We start from the raw sequence: 17,310 nt of genomic DNA, 5'->3' as shown, positions 1-17,310 counted from the left end.
ATGCGCGGTAGCGTGTCAAGCCGAGTTTCAAGTAAGACAACTGGCGAGCAGCACCGTGTGTATATTTATCCCATCAAAAACATATATGTATGTGAAATGATAGCCGAGTTTAATATTATGATATATGCCTTGATTGTTGACTTCTACGACAAAAGAGATGAGATCTAAATGGGTGCCAAGTTCAATGGTCTGTCCTGAAATGTATTTATAACAATATAAAATATCATTTCTTCTTATAACTTAGGATAATATACTGTAGCCTAAGTTCTAACTTGTCCAGTTCTCATATACCAATTATTACTTTCGATTGCTAGTTACTACTAATATTAAAATAGGAACCGACAAGTAACATGTTTAGAACTTGCGAGGGCTACAGTATATTTCGTATACGAGAACTGGCCAAGTTAGAACTTAGGCTACAGTATATTATCCTAAGTTATAAGAAGAAATGATATTTTATAGTTATAAATACATTTCAGGACAGACCATTGAACTTGGCACCCATTTAGATTTCACCTCTTTTGTCGTAGAAGTCAACAATCAAGGTATATATCATAATATTAAACTCGGCTATCATTTCACATTTATGTTTTTGATGGGATACTGTAGTACATTATTTTGATATATCTCGTGATGTTCAGCCAGCGTTTGCAATGTAAACGCAAAATAATGTGTTTATTTACGACATCACATTATAAACCTCTAAATTGATCAGTGTTTCTCTACAATATTATGCATGTATTATATATATAAACCTTCCTCTTGAATCACTCTGTCTATTGCTGGAAACTGCACTAAAATCCGTTGCGTAGTTTTAAAGATTTAAGCATACATAGGGACGGACAGACAACGACAGCGACTTTGTTTTATACTATGTTATACAGTCCCATAGTTCTAATTATCGTTACAATAATAATGTGCCTTATATATAGATTTATTAAGTTCTTTTTTGAACAAATATTTCTTTTATTACTCCAGAAGTCGTCGGTTAAGAAGTCTGTCTGTCCCGCTCACTCTCTCTGTCTGTCTCTTTCCATTACTACAATACTATACTTGATTTTGTTGAGCATTGTGTATATATCAGTTATAAACATTTGCAAATGTCATATATTTATTAGCTAATATGCTAAATATGATGATTACCACCTTTTATGCCTCCTTTCAACCCTTTACAACCCTTTTATATCCCTTTTCAACCCCTTACAATCCTCATTTTTTCGCTTTAGACAGTAGCCTATGTCCTTTCTCAGGGTCTAAACTATCTGTATCGAGTTTCATTTATATCAGTTTAGCAGTTTTGGCGTGAAAGACAGACAGACAGTTACTGTCACATTTATAATATTAGTAAGGATTATTCTAATGTATAAGCTATATTATTGTAAAGTTTGATCAAAATCTGTACAGTAGTTGTGCTTGAAAAAAACAAACATCCATACTAACAAACTCTGGTTAACTTAAATGGATCTATTTTGGATCGTTCTGGGTTTATTATCTTGAAGGAAAAATAAAAGGGAGAGACCATGACACAGTTCAACATTTCTGGTATATAATTGATAGTAATTGGTTTCCAGAGTAGATCGGCAGGTATGATTTTTTTATAACACAGGGGACAAACGAACTTGCGACTCACCACACCAGGGGAATTACAAGTGCGTTGTCGGCCTTTTAAAAAGGAATAAGCTCTTTTCCTGAAGGTATCAATATCGTATCGGTTCGGAAATACCATCGCTGGAAGGTGATTCCACAATGTGATCGAAAATATTGTTTTTAAGTGTATATGTAGTTACAAGTAATCAACGCGCCAGCCCAAACCACTGGACGGATCGGCCTGAAATTTGGCATGCAGGTAGATGTTATGACGTAGGCATCCGCTAAGAAAGGATTTTGATTAATTCTACCCCCAAAGGGATAAAATAGGGGATGAAAGTTTATATGAATGTACTATAAAGCCGCAAAAACTATACCTAATAATAATACTTCTTAACGCGAGCGAAACCGCGGGCAAAAGCTAGTGTAGTTATAATGAAAATGAATCTTAGGTATAGACAAAAAGTTACTCATTTTTTGTATTGTTATAGCTTAGAATAGATTATATTTTATGTAAATTTTTGTTTAAACGTTTATTGTTATTTTATTATTGTTACATTTTATACAATTTTTTGTATATTGTACAGAATTAAATGATAGTGTTTAAAAATTGTTTTATTTAAAAGAGCAACACGCAAGATTCTTGCTCGTTCTTCTTGTGATGAGACAGCTTTCTGAATGAGCGGTAGATTAAAAGAATTGTAACTACGACTATTCAAAAGAGCTTAAATTAAGTTTTTTGGAATAAAAGATTTTTCTAACTTATTTTTACTATTAATGGATGATAATGTAATGGTACACTCGTCTGAGCTGACGGTATACGCTGGCGGGGCCCAGTGGAGGGTGATAAGATGAGCATGAGGTGAGGGGGGGTTAGCACATCGTGACAAATTCACCATGAAGTTATCATATTGGTTTCCAGGGGCAACCACGTGGAGGTCAACCTAACATAGTACATTGCTAGCAATGGGGTTTTTTGACTACATTACAAACAATCCTCGTTATGACGATTAATGGATGATGATGTAGTGGTGCACTCGTCTGAGCTGACCGTATACGCTGGCAGCGTCAGTGGAGGATGATAAGAATATGAGGTCAGGTCAGTTAGCAGATCGTGGGGAATTCATCACGAATTAACAACGTTGGATATGATCTCTCTCTCTCTCTCTCTCTCTCTTTCCTTAGCCATATATTAAAAAAATTCAAAATTCAAAAATCATCTATTCATGTAGGACATTTTAGCCGCTTATGAACGTCAAATTTTACATTATAATTTTATTTTTTCCCTACCGTCCAGTTCCGTATATAGATCCAATTGAGAAGAACTGGCAAGAAACTCAATTGAATTACTTTTTTTTTTAAAGCCAGTTTATTTACAATGTATATTTATATAGGTGTCTATGTCTAACATTAAATGAAATAATAATAAAAATCCTTATTTATTTATTTATTTTTCCATACTTACATCTATTTTTACAGGTCTAAGCCTAACACAATAGTGCAGCAAACATTATTTTTAAAATTAATTGTAACTTGTAATAAATAATGCGATCTTCGTGAACTCATTCAGAGAACAAGAAATTGGATCTATTTGCTCGGTTATATGTCTCAAACAAAAACTTTTCACACAATACAACTGTTGCCCATACAATAATATAAATTAAAACTAATGAATGAGATAAAACGGTCTATAACACAGTGATATCTCGCATAGTGATGGGGTCAGTTTTCCTTATTTTTGTCCGCAATATTTTCTCTATTTTTATCCGTCACCTTATTCTATCCCAGTCGGTCTTAGAAATATAATGAGATGTAACTACTAAAAGTCCGGGAGCTAGAGGCTTTTTCTGTCAATTACTTCATCCCATGTTTGCGAGGGTTCCTCACAACTTGCACTAGACTTTTATGGATGATAATGGAATTGTGCGTGCGCTTACGGTTTACGCTGGCGGCGCACCAGTGGAGTATGATGAGATGAGAAGATGAGGTCAGGTCAGTTAGCACATTATGATATATTCACCAGGAATTTATCACGATGGTTTCCAGGGGCAACCGCGTGGAGGTCAACTCGATATGGTACATTGCTAGGAACGGGCTCAACAGTCCATATTACTAACAATCCCCCTCCAACCACTTGCACTAGATTACATAATACAACTTTTTTAAGCATCTTAGAGATTTTGAAGCTGGAGGAAATTAGTTACTTTTACTTATTCCTGAGTTACGGACTAAGAGTATGAGAATTTTGTAAGAAGTTTGTCAACCTCAGTCATAATTTCAGTGGTAGTGAAATTAAAGAAATAACATATGTTAATATCATTTATTACTATAATTTATCAATAATATTGCACAATATTGACTTAATAATACTTTATTATACTAATACTTTAGGTAAATATACTAATTAGGGGCTCTCCATGAAATACGGCACAGGTTAAGGAGACTCGACGAAGAGTGACATTGTGTGACAAGAGGTTGCAGTTGTCACAAAGTTCCTGTGTGAGAATTATTAAATTATTGTTTTAAAATAATAATGACATAAATCCACGCTGACGTGTATTTAAATTAGAATAAAAAATAACACAAATCATATAGCAAACGATGAAGCGCCTGAAACATTTTAATAGCAATAATTATTAGTATTGCATATTGTTGCTATTAGTACGTTTCGGGCGTAAACAATTAATAATTTCAACTTTACAACAAAAATACGAATATTGACCTAATAAAATTGTTCAGGCTTCTACGTATGTAATATTTTGCAAGGGCACATCGTCTTTGGTACATCCAAAAGAAGAGGAAGAGTGCCATCTGTTATGCGCTATAAGAAACCTCGCGAGTGCCTGCTCAGTGGTAAGGTTTTGATGGTTATCCCCGGAGTTGATACCAGGGCAAAGGGGTTCACCTCGAGGCCCTAACTTTCAGGGATGCGGATGACTAGTATCAGTTCAAACGATCAATTAAAATATTTACACTGGTTTTATACTCACTCTATTCTCCTAAATTTGAACTTAACAATTAATCTGTATTATTGTAAATAATATTTGAAAAGAATACGAGCAGTTTCTTGTCACTTCTCATTTCGAAATCATTCCGAACTGACGATACATTTGACATATCATAAAGCTCTGTAATATACCTATATGATTTAATTTGACATAACTAGAATCCAGAGCCGTAAAACGTAATAAATAAAAAATATTATTATTATATTACAGTTTAATTATCAACCAAATAGGTTGATTTCTATTATTTAATATGTTATAGAAAAAACTGCTGTCACCTATCTACATTGACATCGCTGTTACACCAGTCAGCTCGTGACCACGGCTAGTGCAACCTAGTCGAAACGTCGAGAGAGGTAAATACCTTTATTTACCATAAAATTATTCTTGTTAAGACCCGGTTAATAATATAAATAAAGTATATTAAAAATAATGTTTAAAAAGTAACAAGTGCAAATTTGTAGACCAAAGATTTTTTGGAATGATTATTATTTCAGTGTATGCATTGTCTAACAAAAAATCTAATAAAACTGTAGGTTAGTGGTTGGGACGGTCAAGACTGTCGTAGGTTTGAATTAAAGGTAAGATTTTAACAAATAATAACAATTAAATAGTAATGGACAATTCACACAGCGCCATCTAGTCCCGAGCTGAGTAAAGTTTGTGTTATGGATACCTGACAACTTTTCAAAAAAATTCAAAGTTCAAAATATCTTTATTCATGTAGGTCTTTAACATCAATCTGCAGATTTTGCCAGCAGAAGAGGAAACGCCACTACATATCCTGTGTGTAGTTGTAGCCACTTATGTATAAACGAAATATCTCCTTTGGAAAGTATACACTCTATCCTGAGGAGATAAAAACCATCGCTCCTAAGAATATCCTTCAATTCTTGTGTCATTCGGACTCAGACGATCGCGGTGACGCTCGGTGTCACATACAAAATAAGTGCGTGCTCTCAGTTTGCGAACATAAGTCGGTGTTTTAGTTCCATCCTTTACAACCCTATTACTAGCAATGTACCATGTCAGGTTGATCTCCACGCGGTTCCATCTGGAAACCATCGTGATAAATTCCTGGTGAATTTGTCAGGATGTGCTAACTGACCTGACCTCATGTTCTTATCATCCTCCACTGGTGCCCAGCGTAAACCGTTAGCGCAGGCGGGTGCACCATTACATTATCATTCATAAAAAAATATCGGTTTTTTTACTACAATATTGATGTGAACTATAACAATAGTATAATAGTAATAGTTTATAGAATCGACAGCAATTTCTTTGATGAATCTTTTCCCTTGTGTCGGCCACAAACGATTAACTTAAACAGCTCTGTCATGCCCCATTATTATTATTGGTTTTATGTTTATTTTGGTACGAAATTATATACAATGGTATTGCGTTTTGTGTAAACGTGAATTGATGGTTTGATATTTAATCTATAAAATTTAACGACCTCAGTAGTTTAGTGGTTTAGTAGTGTTAGTTTGTGACGGTCGCAGGTTCGATCGTTCACTGTAATTTGTAACGAATGTAAATTCACACAGCGCCATTTAGACCCAAGTTAAGCTAGCTAAAGCTTGTGTTATGGGTACTAGACAACTGATACATATACATAGATATTTTTAAACAAATGTATGAGTAAAAAGTTGTATAAATTTGAAATTGTAATTGCTAACCAAAGAGGAGATATTTGAGATCAAAGTGACCAGTACGACAAAACGCCAATTTCGTATGTAAGAACCTAATACTATTATAATACTAGCTGTACCCGCCACTTCGTCCGCGTGGAATTCAACTTTATTTATCTAAAATAAAAGATTTTTTCTAAATTAAAAATAGCCTAAGTTACTCCTTATTACAATAGCTACCTGCCAATTAAAGTCCCGTCAAAATCGGTCCAGCCATATCAAAGATTTCAAAAGAAACTCAAATTTTATAATTTAATACTTCGATATATTTTATTTTAAAACGTGACTATGAAATGTAGGCCTCTCCACTCTTTGTCACACAATGTCACACTTCGTCACACTTTATTAACCTCCTCCCCTTAACATGTGACAATTGATGGATGATCGTATGCGAGTACTTTCAACTATGAAGGAGTTTCCCATCAATTGAGACTTACATCTAGGAAACTTAAAGTCATAAATTATCACCACTTAGGGGCCGTTCAAGTATTACATAAGCAGATTTATTACAATTATTCACCCCCCATCCCCCTTGTCAGCAAAAGTAAGCAAAGCTCTTACCCCCTCATGCTTACGTAAACATTTTTCAATTAATGTATTGTTTTTTAGCAAACACTATGTGAGGGTCGCCATTCGTGTAAAAAAGTAAATAACTACCGATGACGTAATCATCATCCAGACTCCCCCACCCCCCCCATGTCATCCAAAATAAGCAAAGTACCCCCCACCCCCTAGTGCTTACGTAATGCTTAAACGGCATCTTTATGCTATTTACAACCTTATTGTCTATACATTCACGTATCATAATGCCCCAAATGGTCGACATGATGGTAGTACCGCCTCGGGTCGTGGTGAGGCAGGTATTGGGGGCACACGCCCCCGTACAGGGAGAGCACGTCGTACTGCGCGGGGGGCGACCTCGTCCGGGGGCCTGGAGGTCCCGACGCGCTAGTGCCGGCCGCCATGCTGAATAATGCTTCAGGGTCACACACGAACTTGTACACGTAGCGTTCTCCTGTGGGCGACAAGAATTATGGCTTTGACTTGAAATTAAATTAAATGAAATTAATGTTTATTTACAAAATACTGGTAATTGACACAGAGCAGACCTTATATAATAATTGATAAAGTGTTCAGCAATATTTACCATTCAATCAAAGTGTGTAAATTATATTTAAAAGCATAAAATTATTTAAACTTCTATAATATAGGTACATTCCTCTTTTATTTAATGTAATTAGATTAATAGATATTAGATAAATATATTAAATTCTCATAAATTACAGTTAGATATAAAATCTTCTACAGAATAAAAATAATTATTAATATTTTTACACTATCAGACAATCATCATTATATAGTACAAAACAAAGTCTCTGTCGCTGTCTGTCCGTCCCTATGTATGCTTAAATCTTTAAAACGGATCTATTAAAAAAACCGCAACGGATGTTGAAGCGGTTTTTTTTATCTATTAAAAGAGAGTGATTCAAGAGGAAGGTTTATTTTATAATTTAATGGCCATTAGGGTGGGTCAAAAAAAATTCTTTTAAGATGTCGATTTCTAATAGCAAAAATAGCTTGTAGTTAGGTATCGTTATAAACACTTTAAAATATTATTCAATTATTTTAAGTAGAACTGCCCGCGCAACGCCACTGAATATTTGAAAAAAATGTTCAAGCATCCACTTTTACACCTTAAAGTTACACGTTTGACGTTGAATAACTTTTTTTTTATACCACATAGGTGGCAAACAAGCTTACGGCCCGTCAGATGGTAAACGGTTAGCGTACATTATAGACGCCTGAAACTCGTAAGAAACCTTAATATACCCTTCTTGAAAAATGCTGTAGTCTGTAGGAAAAACCTCGGCAGGTAGTTCAGTCCATAATGTAATGAATCTTCCGCTCGCCGCGAGCGGTGCGATAGAATAGAATAGAATAGAATAGAAAATCATTTATTCAAATAAACTTAATTTAAGCACTTTTGAATAGTCATAACAATTTGTTTTTTATCTACCACTGGTTCGGAAAGCTGTCTCATCACAAGAAGAACGAGCAAGAAACTCGTGTGTTGCTCTTTTAAATAATCATTGTAAGTTTACATTTACAAGTCGAAACGTGTGAATACAAACTACCAACAAACACTAATTTTTTGGGTCAAATATAATCATGCAATAAGATTAAATCAGTCGTAGTGATAAGAGCAGACCAGTCCCTACAAGCAGCACTCGTTCACGAGTATGACGGATGAGCCAGCCAGCGATAGTTACTATACCATGGGAAATAACTACCAGGGGCGGATCTACTAAGAGCTTTTTGGGCTGCAGGCCAGGACCCCACAATAGTATAACTATAATAAAAGGAGTACTCAAAAATCTTATATATATGTATGTCTATTAATTAGTTTGATAATTATAGTGTCTTGTGTGTGCCATCTACCTCTTCTGTGTATGTTAGTCCTATCTTGCAGGTTGTCTGTAAGAAATTGCTTATAGCGATAAGACCGCCTTTTGTTCATAATTTTCTATTTATTGTTTTTTTTTTCTTATTGTATTTCTTCTATGTGCACAATAAAGAGTTTATTATTATTATTATTATTACTCACCGGCCACTTTTTGCATGATGCCCTTTTCATAGTAGTACCGCAGTGACCTCGACAACTTGTCGTAGTTCATGGCCGGCCGATTCTTCTGCGCGCCCCACCGTCGCGCCACCTACCGTCAATATTAACAAGATCTTGTCACCACAAAAGAAAGAGTAAAAATTATATATATGTATACTAGTGTACCGTGTCGTGTCGGAAAAACGGCGCCACATATCGCCTCCAATTGCTTTTTAGATCCATCCAAGAATTGATAAGAAATTCAATTGAGTTTCTTACCAGTTCTTGTCAATTGAATCTGTATAGTGAATTAGACGGTAGGGAAAAAATTATAATATTTAAAAACTTTAACGTTCATAAGCAGCTGAAATGTCCTACATGAATAAATGATTTTTAAATTTGATTTTCAATTTGAAACTATGTAATTAAGCTACTTAAGTACATGTGTATAAAATTCGTTTATTCATTAAGTTAATACCTAATTATATTTCTCTTCTGCGAAACGGAACGAAACGAATCGAAAAGAAACCATACGAAACGAAACGAATCGTAACGACAGCCACTTCTAGCTGCCTATTATACATATAATTAGTCTAATCTGTTTCATCTGACATTGGTAACTGAAATTCAGTGAATTCCCTAATCGTACCTCCTCGGGTTCATGAAGTTTGAACTCCAAACCTCGTCCGGTCCAGGCGACGCAGCGCGCGCCCTCCGCCAGCAGCGACACGAGGAACTGCCACAGTTGCAGCGCCCCGCGCCGTCCGCCCCCTGCAATATACACATCATGTATGCCACGCCAAACGGCCAGGACGAGTTATTTACTGCCTTTAACACAGAAAAGAATGTGCATGTAAATGTAGACCATTTTACCTAAATGTCGTTTAACTAAAGTTAGTAATTGCGTAAAGTTTTACAACAAAATACCAGAGTCTGTTATAAATCTGTCTGAAGAAAGATTTAAATGTAATAAAACACTTCCTTTGTAAAAAAACATAAAAAATTGAAGAGTTCGTTAATTATAATAATGTTTTTATAGAAAAACTTAAAATCCATAGCACTGACAATATTATCTGATTGCACTAATAATGAGTGCGTAGCGGTTTCTATATTGATTATCGCACGCCTCTTTCTTGTTATACTGTAATTATTTATATAAAAAAAACATCTATTCAAAAGAGCAACACACAAGTTTCTCGCTCGTTCTTCTTGTGATGAGTCTGCGTTCCGAATGAGTGGTAGAATCAAAATATGACAAAAGTGCTTGTAATGAGTTTATTTGAATAAAGATTTAAATCTTTACGACAGTTTTTATCCTATTATTGGACCCAAATAAATTAGTGCTGGTTGGTAGTTTGTATTCACACGTTTCGACTTGTAAATGTGAACTTACAATGATTATTTAAAGAGCAACACGCAAGTTTCTTGTGATGAGACAGTTCCGAATGAGCGGTAGATAAAACAAATTGTTATGACTATTCAAAAGTGCTTAAATTAAGTTTATTTGAATAAATAATTTTCTTTTCTATTCTATTCTAAAGATTATATTTCTGTTTCTTTCAATCGTGCTCAATTGTGTAGTTGGCGTTATATCTCTTGCCACCATGGATTGTCTGGTGGTGAGGTATACCTGCATGCGTGGTGGTAACATGTTGATGTGGTGATGCAGCATCACTCCTAGCTGCAGCCGGAGCGCTGCACAGTGAACTGCTCACTGCGACAGAATACACTCTTATATACTACTCATCCAAGACATCTATACATATAAATAAAATTGGAGTGTCTGTTTGTAATATTGAAGTAACCGTTTTTTACTACATGCATATGATTATAAATACGGTACATACACCAAAATAATATTTTGTAAAATTTTTATCTGTCTGTCTGTTTGTTCCGGCTAGTCACTGAAATGGCTGAACCGATTTTGACGGGACTTTTATTGACAGGTAGCTGATGTAATAAGGGAATATATATATACCACAGATAACATAATATTACATTTATATACTATAATCAGAATTGAACCTCTGATTTTGAGCACTTGTAACAAGATGGCGGTTTTAATATAATGTTAGATTGGAACCTATTTTCTCGTCCCAGTGTTGGTGGTGTTCCGCGCTGCTGGAAACCGTTTCCTCCCTGGTCTCCCGGGGAACCTGGCCCTCCTCGGGACACTTGCTGTACGCCGCGCCACACCTGTACATTGTTGTATCATATAGAGATAGAGGGAAGGGAATTGTTAGTAATGTGGACTAATAACGCCATCACTAGCAATGTACCATGTCAGGTTGACCTCCACGCGGTTCCATCTGGAAACCATCGTTATAAATTCCTGGTGTATTTGTCAGGATGTGCTAACTGACCTGACCTCGTGTTCTTATCATCCTCCACTGGTGCCCCGCCAGCGTATACCGTCAGCGCAATCGGGTGCACCATTACATTATAGTCATGAAAAAAGCGATTGAGGTAAGGGGAAGGGGGTAGTAACCCTATTGCTAGAATTGTAGGATGTCAGGTTGACCTCGCGGTCCTCCCTTGAACGTATCTTCATAAATTTGTGTTATAATATTAAATTCAGCGCTGGAAACTATTTCCAGCATTATGTTGAGTTGTGCTCCACATTGACTTCGTTTTTTAATGTGTAAATTATTCTTGTATTTCTTATGTTATTACTGTCAAAACGAGTTAATAAAAATTCTATTCTATTCTATTCTATTCTATTCTAAATTAAAATGTGTCATCAAAGCTTGGAGACCTCTACATCACCCTACACCTGCGCTGTAGCACGGTGCGTGTGACAGTTTCGTTTCACTCTTAAAAGTTGCCGCAATTTACAAATTCTGTGATTTCAGCTGTACCACATTGGTGTGTACTAAATAATTACTAACTGTATTAACTTTAATTTAATTTACATAATTTCAGTTGGAATGTTCTTTTTTTTCTTCTTTTTTATGGCTTGGCACTCTGTACATTATTGTATATCAATATTGTATATCATTTTAAAAGTATTTAGATAATGATCATAAATAGGCGGGGAAAAATGTTGGGGCACTTGATACGACACGACGAACTAATTAACAACATTATAGAAGGAAAAATAGATGGAAAGAGAGGAGGGAAGACCGAGACACAGCTACATCAAGCAAGTTAAAGAAAAAGTTGGAGTCGTGTCGTATCAACAGCTAAAGGGACTGATAGAAGATCGTGGAAGGTGGCGGGAGCTCCACCGACAAGAGCACAGCTCTTAAATTATGAATGAATTAGATAATGATTAAGATGGCGGCGTGGTTAATTTAATTGACTTATATAAAAGGAGGCAATTTTAGATTATAATTTTGAAAAATTACATTTTTCTATTTAAGCGACGATATATAAAATTTGGGAAACAATTGTTCAGGTAAATCCAGAATGGAGATTGTATGAATGAAGGTAGCTGTCACCAGCACCATGGTACAGCGCACATGCTAATGGAGGATCATAGATCTTAGATTTCATAATTTTTTAGATAAAGTTTGTGACACGTCCATTCTCTCTCTATCTCTATTCGTCGGAATTACGACGGCCTCAGGTACGATCCCCTAGCGGTGCCCTCTGACTGTCGTCGTATCCGTCAGGCGGGAGTTGTCCTTCAGCCGCTCCATAAGTCCTTCCTTTGGTTTGGAGTGACATCTGCACTCGCCCCCTATCGTCCGGTGAAGCTGTAAAGGCCAGCTGCGGACAACAGCATTAGAGTAGTTCGAAAAAAATATTATAAGACTTTTCTTCAAGTCTCACTCGCGATAATCCCACATCTTTTTATATATATCTTATATACAAAATTCTCGTGTCACAGTTTTCGTTCCCATACTCCTCCGAAACGGCTTGACCGATTCTCATGAAATTTTGTGAGCGTATTGAGTAATATTACTTGTAATATTACCCTCTCTCTCTTTTTCCATTACTTTTTTTCCGGATTACTCTAATACTGTTGGCCCCAGCTGTCCTCACTAGAACTGTGTATATTCCGTAGTAAGCTACGGAATATACACTGTTCTAGTGTATCCTTGGCTTTCATTTGCCTGTAGGGTCTAAGATCTAGTATAGTTCAGTCATTAGTACAGCACTAAATAATCCCTATCGTCCGGTGAAGCTGTAAAGGCCAGCTGCGGACAACAGTATTAGAGTAGTCCGGAAAAATAACATCAGCTTGTTTTCAATTCTAATTATATAAAAATGGTTGTCGTTCAAAAGGTCAAAACTATGTTTGAAAACTGTATGGTTCCATACATATGTGTGTGTGTCAGTACCGCGCCGGCTCACCTGTGCAGGTGGTAGTGTTCTCTGTAGTCGGCCCGAGGTTCATCTTCTCCCTTACATCTAGAATAATAACAGACATGTATACATCACGCACTTTGTTTTGATGCGTCGTAGCCTTGTAATTTATTAACTTGGGTTACACTGAATGGTCGTAAGTTCTCAACTCGCCGGTGATAGTAACAGCGGTAACAAACCAAACGAACACATCAAAATTAATATTATATCACTAGTGGCAGTGAGGCCACTAGTCACTGTTGTGATGACAGGACCGTAAGATGTGGTAGTAAACGGACTCACAGTAGTTAATTTTAAACTTTCGTGTTTAATAGACATTATTTAAATTATTAACCGGGTCTTAACACGAATAATTTTATGGCAAATAAAGGTATTTAAGATTAACTTACACTTGTGTTGCTAACAATCCCCTCGTCGTGTGTATAACTTACACTTGTGTTGCTAACAATCCCCCCGTCGTATGTTTTACTAACACTTGTGTTGCTAACAATCCCCTCGTCGTGTGTATAACTTACACTTGTGTTGCTAACAATCCCCACGTCGTATGTATAAATTACACTTGTGTTGCTAACAATTCCCCCGTCGTGTGTATAACTTACACTTGTTTTGCTAACAATCCCCTCGTCGTGTGTATAACTTACACTTGTGTTGCTAACAATCCCCTCGTCATGTGCATAAATTACACTCGTGTTGCTAACAATCCCCTTGTCGTGTGTATAACTTACACTTGTGTTGCTAACAATCCCCTCGTCGTATGTTTTACTAACACTTGTGTTGCTAACACTCCCCTCGTCGTGTGTATAAATTACACTTGTGTTGCTAACAATCCCCTCGTCGTATGTTTTACTAACACTTGTGTTGCTAACAATCCCCTCGTCGTGTGTATAAATTACACTTGTGTTGCTAACAATCCCCTCGTCGTATGTTTTACTAACACTTGTGTTGCTAACAATCCCCTCGTCGTGTGTATAAATTACACTTGTGTTGCTAACAATCCCCTCGTCGTGTGTATAACTTACACTTGTGTTGCTAAGAATCCCCACGTCGTATGTATAAATTACACTTGTGTTGCTAACAATCCCCCCGTCGTATGTTTTACTAACACTTGTGTTGCTAACAATCCCCTCGTCGTGTGTATAAATTACACTTGTGTTGCTAACAATCCCCTCGTCGTGTGTATAACTTACACTCGTGTTGCTAACAATCCCCTTGACGTATGTTTTCTACCACTTTGTTGCTAACAATCCCCTCGTCGGGTGTTTAACTTACACTTGTGTTACTAACAATCCCCTCGACGTATGTTTTCTACCACTTGTGTTGCTAACAATCCCCTCGTCGGGTGTTTAACTTACACTTGTGTTGCTAACAATCCCCCCGTCGGGTGTTTAACTTACACTTGTGTTGCTATCAATCCCTAGTTGGGTGTTTAACTTACAGTTGGGTTGCTAACAATCCACTACTACTATTGTTTAGGTTACACTTGTGTTGCTAACAATCCCCTCATCGTGTGTATAACTTACACTTGTGTTGCTAACAATCCCCTCGTCGTGTGTATAACTTACACGTGTGTTGCTAACAATCCCCCCGTCGTGTGTATAACTTACACGTGTGTTGCTAACAATCCCCCCGTCGTGTGTTTAACTTACACTTGTGTTGCTAACAATCCCCTCGTCGTGTGTATAACTTACACTTGTGTTGCTAACAATCCCCCCGTCGTATGTTTTACTAACACTTGTGTTGCTAACAATCCCCTCGTCGTGTGTATAACTTACACTTGTGTTGCTAACAATCCCCACGTCGTATGTATAAATTACACTTGTGTTGCTAACAATTCCCCCGTCGTGTGTATAACTTACACTTGTTTTGCTAACAATCCCCTCGTCGTGTGTATAACTTACACTTGTGTTGCTAACAATCCCCTCGTCATGTGTATAAATTACACTCGTGTTGCTAACAATCCCCTTGTCGTGTGTATAACTTACACTTGTGTTGCTAACAATCCCCTCGTCAAGTGTTTAACTTACACTTGTGTTGCTAACAATCCCCCCGTCGTATGTTTTACTAACACTTGTGTTGCTAACAATCCCCTCGTCGTGTGTATAACTTACACGTGTGTTGCTAACAATCCCCCCGTCGTGTGTATAAATTACACTTGTGTTGCTAACAATCCCCTCGTCGTGTGTATAACTTACACGTGTGTTGCTAACAATCCCCCCGTCGTGTGTATAACTTACACTTGTGTTGCTAACAATCCCCTCGTCTTGTGTATAACTTACACTAGTGTTGCAAACAATCCCCTCGTCGTATGTATAAATTACACTTGAGTTGCTAACAATCCCCCCGTCGTATGTTTTACTAACACTTGTGTTGCTAACAATCCCCTCGTCGTGTGTATAACTTACACGTGTGTTGCTAACAATCCCCCCGTCGTGTGTATAAATTACACTCGTGTTGCTAACAATCCCCTCGTCGTGTGTATAACTTACACTTGTGTTGCTAACAATCCCTTCGCCGGGTGTATAACTTACACTTGTGTTGCTAACAATCCCCCCGTCGTGTGTATAAATTACACTCGTGTTGCTAACAATCCCCTTGACGTATGTTTTCTACCACTTTGTTGCTAACAATCCCCTCGTCGGGTGTTTAACTTACACTTGTGTTACTAACAATCCCCTCGACGTATGTTTTCTACCACTTGTGTTGCTAACAATCCCCTCGTCGGGTGTTTAACTTACACTTGTGTTGCTAACAATCCCCCCGTCGTGTGTATAAATTACACTCGTGTTGCTAACAATCCCCTTGACGTATGTTTTCTACCACTTTGTTGCTAACAATCCCCTCGTCGGGTGTTTAACTTACACTTGTGTTACTAACAATCCCCTCGACGTATGTTTTCTACCACTTGTGTTGCTAACAACCCCTCGTCGGGTGTTTAACTTACACTTGTGTTGCTAACAATCCCCCCGTCGGGTGTTTAACTTACACTTGTGTTGCTATCAATCCCCTAGTTGGGTGTTTAACTTACAGTTGGGTTGCTAACAATCCACTACTACTATTGTTTAGGTTACACTTGTGTTGCTAACAATTCCCTCGCCCCTATCGTTTGCATTACCGTTGTGTTGCTTACTGTGTGGTGGGTATGAGGGTGTGCTGTAGGGGGTGGTGCCTGTGGAGGGTGTACTCTTGGTGGTCGTAGTGCGCGGCGGACGGCGGGCGGCGTTGGTTGCTCGGCGGGACGCTCGCCGCGCTCTCACTGCGTCAATCAGAGAAACAGAATCTTATGTTAACTTTGATGGCCTTTGGTCTAGCGGTTTAACATACCTTACTTTGAATGATCGCGGGTTCGATTCCTCGCACGGCACAAATATTTGTATTCATGAGTATGATTGTTTGTGGCGGTCTTCTCTATGTATTTAAGAAAAAATATATTTATATATTTGTATTAGTTGTCTAGTACCCATAACACAAGTTTTAGCTAGTTTAACTTGGGTCTAGATGGCGCTGTGTGAATTGTCTTGAGATTATTATTATTATTATTATTATTGTTAACTGTCGTGTAGCACCATTAACAAAAAATGTATATGTCAATATTTCTTTATCTAAGGCATTCAGAGTACTGAACACCACAGATAACATAACTGAAACAGAACGGCAGAGGCTAGAGCCAATACCGTCTTTACCATAAGGGCACACGGGGCCCGTGCCCAGGGCCCCCTCTCTCAGGGGGCCCCGAAGGACTGACACTACACTTTTTTCACAAATCAGTAATGTTATCAGAAGATATTTACAAGGCATATACTATTGAATGTTTTTTCTATTTTATTATTTCATTGAATTAGTGCTAATCGGTGATTTGTATTCACACACTTAAACTTAAATTATAAGTAAGATATAAGTAAGAATAAATTATTTAAAAGAGCAACACACAAGTTTCTTTCTTGTTCTTCTTGTGATGAGACAGCTTTCCGAATGAGCGGTAGATTAAAAAAAATGTAATGACTATTCAAAAGTGCTTCAATGTAAGTTTATTTGAATAAATGATTTTCAATTTTGAAAAAAAGCTCATTAGGTATAAGTACCTAATGAGCTTTTTTTTACTTTCCAAAACGAGCCC

The 17,310-nt window shown here is 37.1% G+C and overlaps 1 protein-coding gene across 1 annotated transcript in view; it reads right to left on the bottom strand.

Moving 5' to 3' along the window:
- Positions 1 to 7,055: 7,055 nt before the first annotated feature.
- The window catches only part of LOC131849919 (transcriptional regulator Erg-like), a 34,074-nt gene continuing 23,819 nt past the window's right edge, over positions 7,056 to 17,310 (bottom strand). The window contains exons 3-9 of the mRNA XM_059200050.1: positions 16,324 to 16,449; positions 13,185 to 13,241; positions 10,969 to 11,081; positions 10,516 to 10,599; positions 9,535 to 9,656; positions 8,889 to 8,997; positions 7,056 to 7,298 (exon numbers count right to left, since the gene is read on the bottom strand). Of these exons, the coding sequence (XP_059056033.1) occupies positions 7,078 to 7,298; positions 8,889 to 8,997; positions 9,535 to 9,656; positions 10,516 to 10,599; positions 10,969 to 11,081; positions 13,185 to 13,241; positions 16,324 to 16,449 (832 nt within the window). The 3' untranslated portion in view covers positions 7,056 to 7,077. The remainder of the gene's footprint in view (positions 7,299 to 8,888; positions 8,998 to 9,534; positions 9,657 to 10,515; positions 10,600 to 10,968; positions 11,082 to 13,184; positions 13,242 to 16,323; positions 16,450 to 17,310) is intronic.

This window comes from Achroia grisella, unplaced genomic scaffold (genome assembly GCF_030625045.1).
Source record: "Achroia grisella isolate CSIRO2021 unplaced genomic scaffold, CSIRO_AGI_Agris_v1 utg6672, whole genome shotgun sequence".
Classification (NCBI taxonomy): Eukaryota; Metazoa; Arthropoda; class Insecta; order Lepidoptera; family Pyralidae; genus Achroia; species Achroia grisella.
Note: the sequence above shows the minus strand (reverse complement) of the source record. Positions and strands in the feature narration are given on the sequence as shown.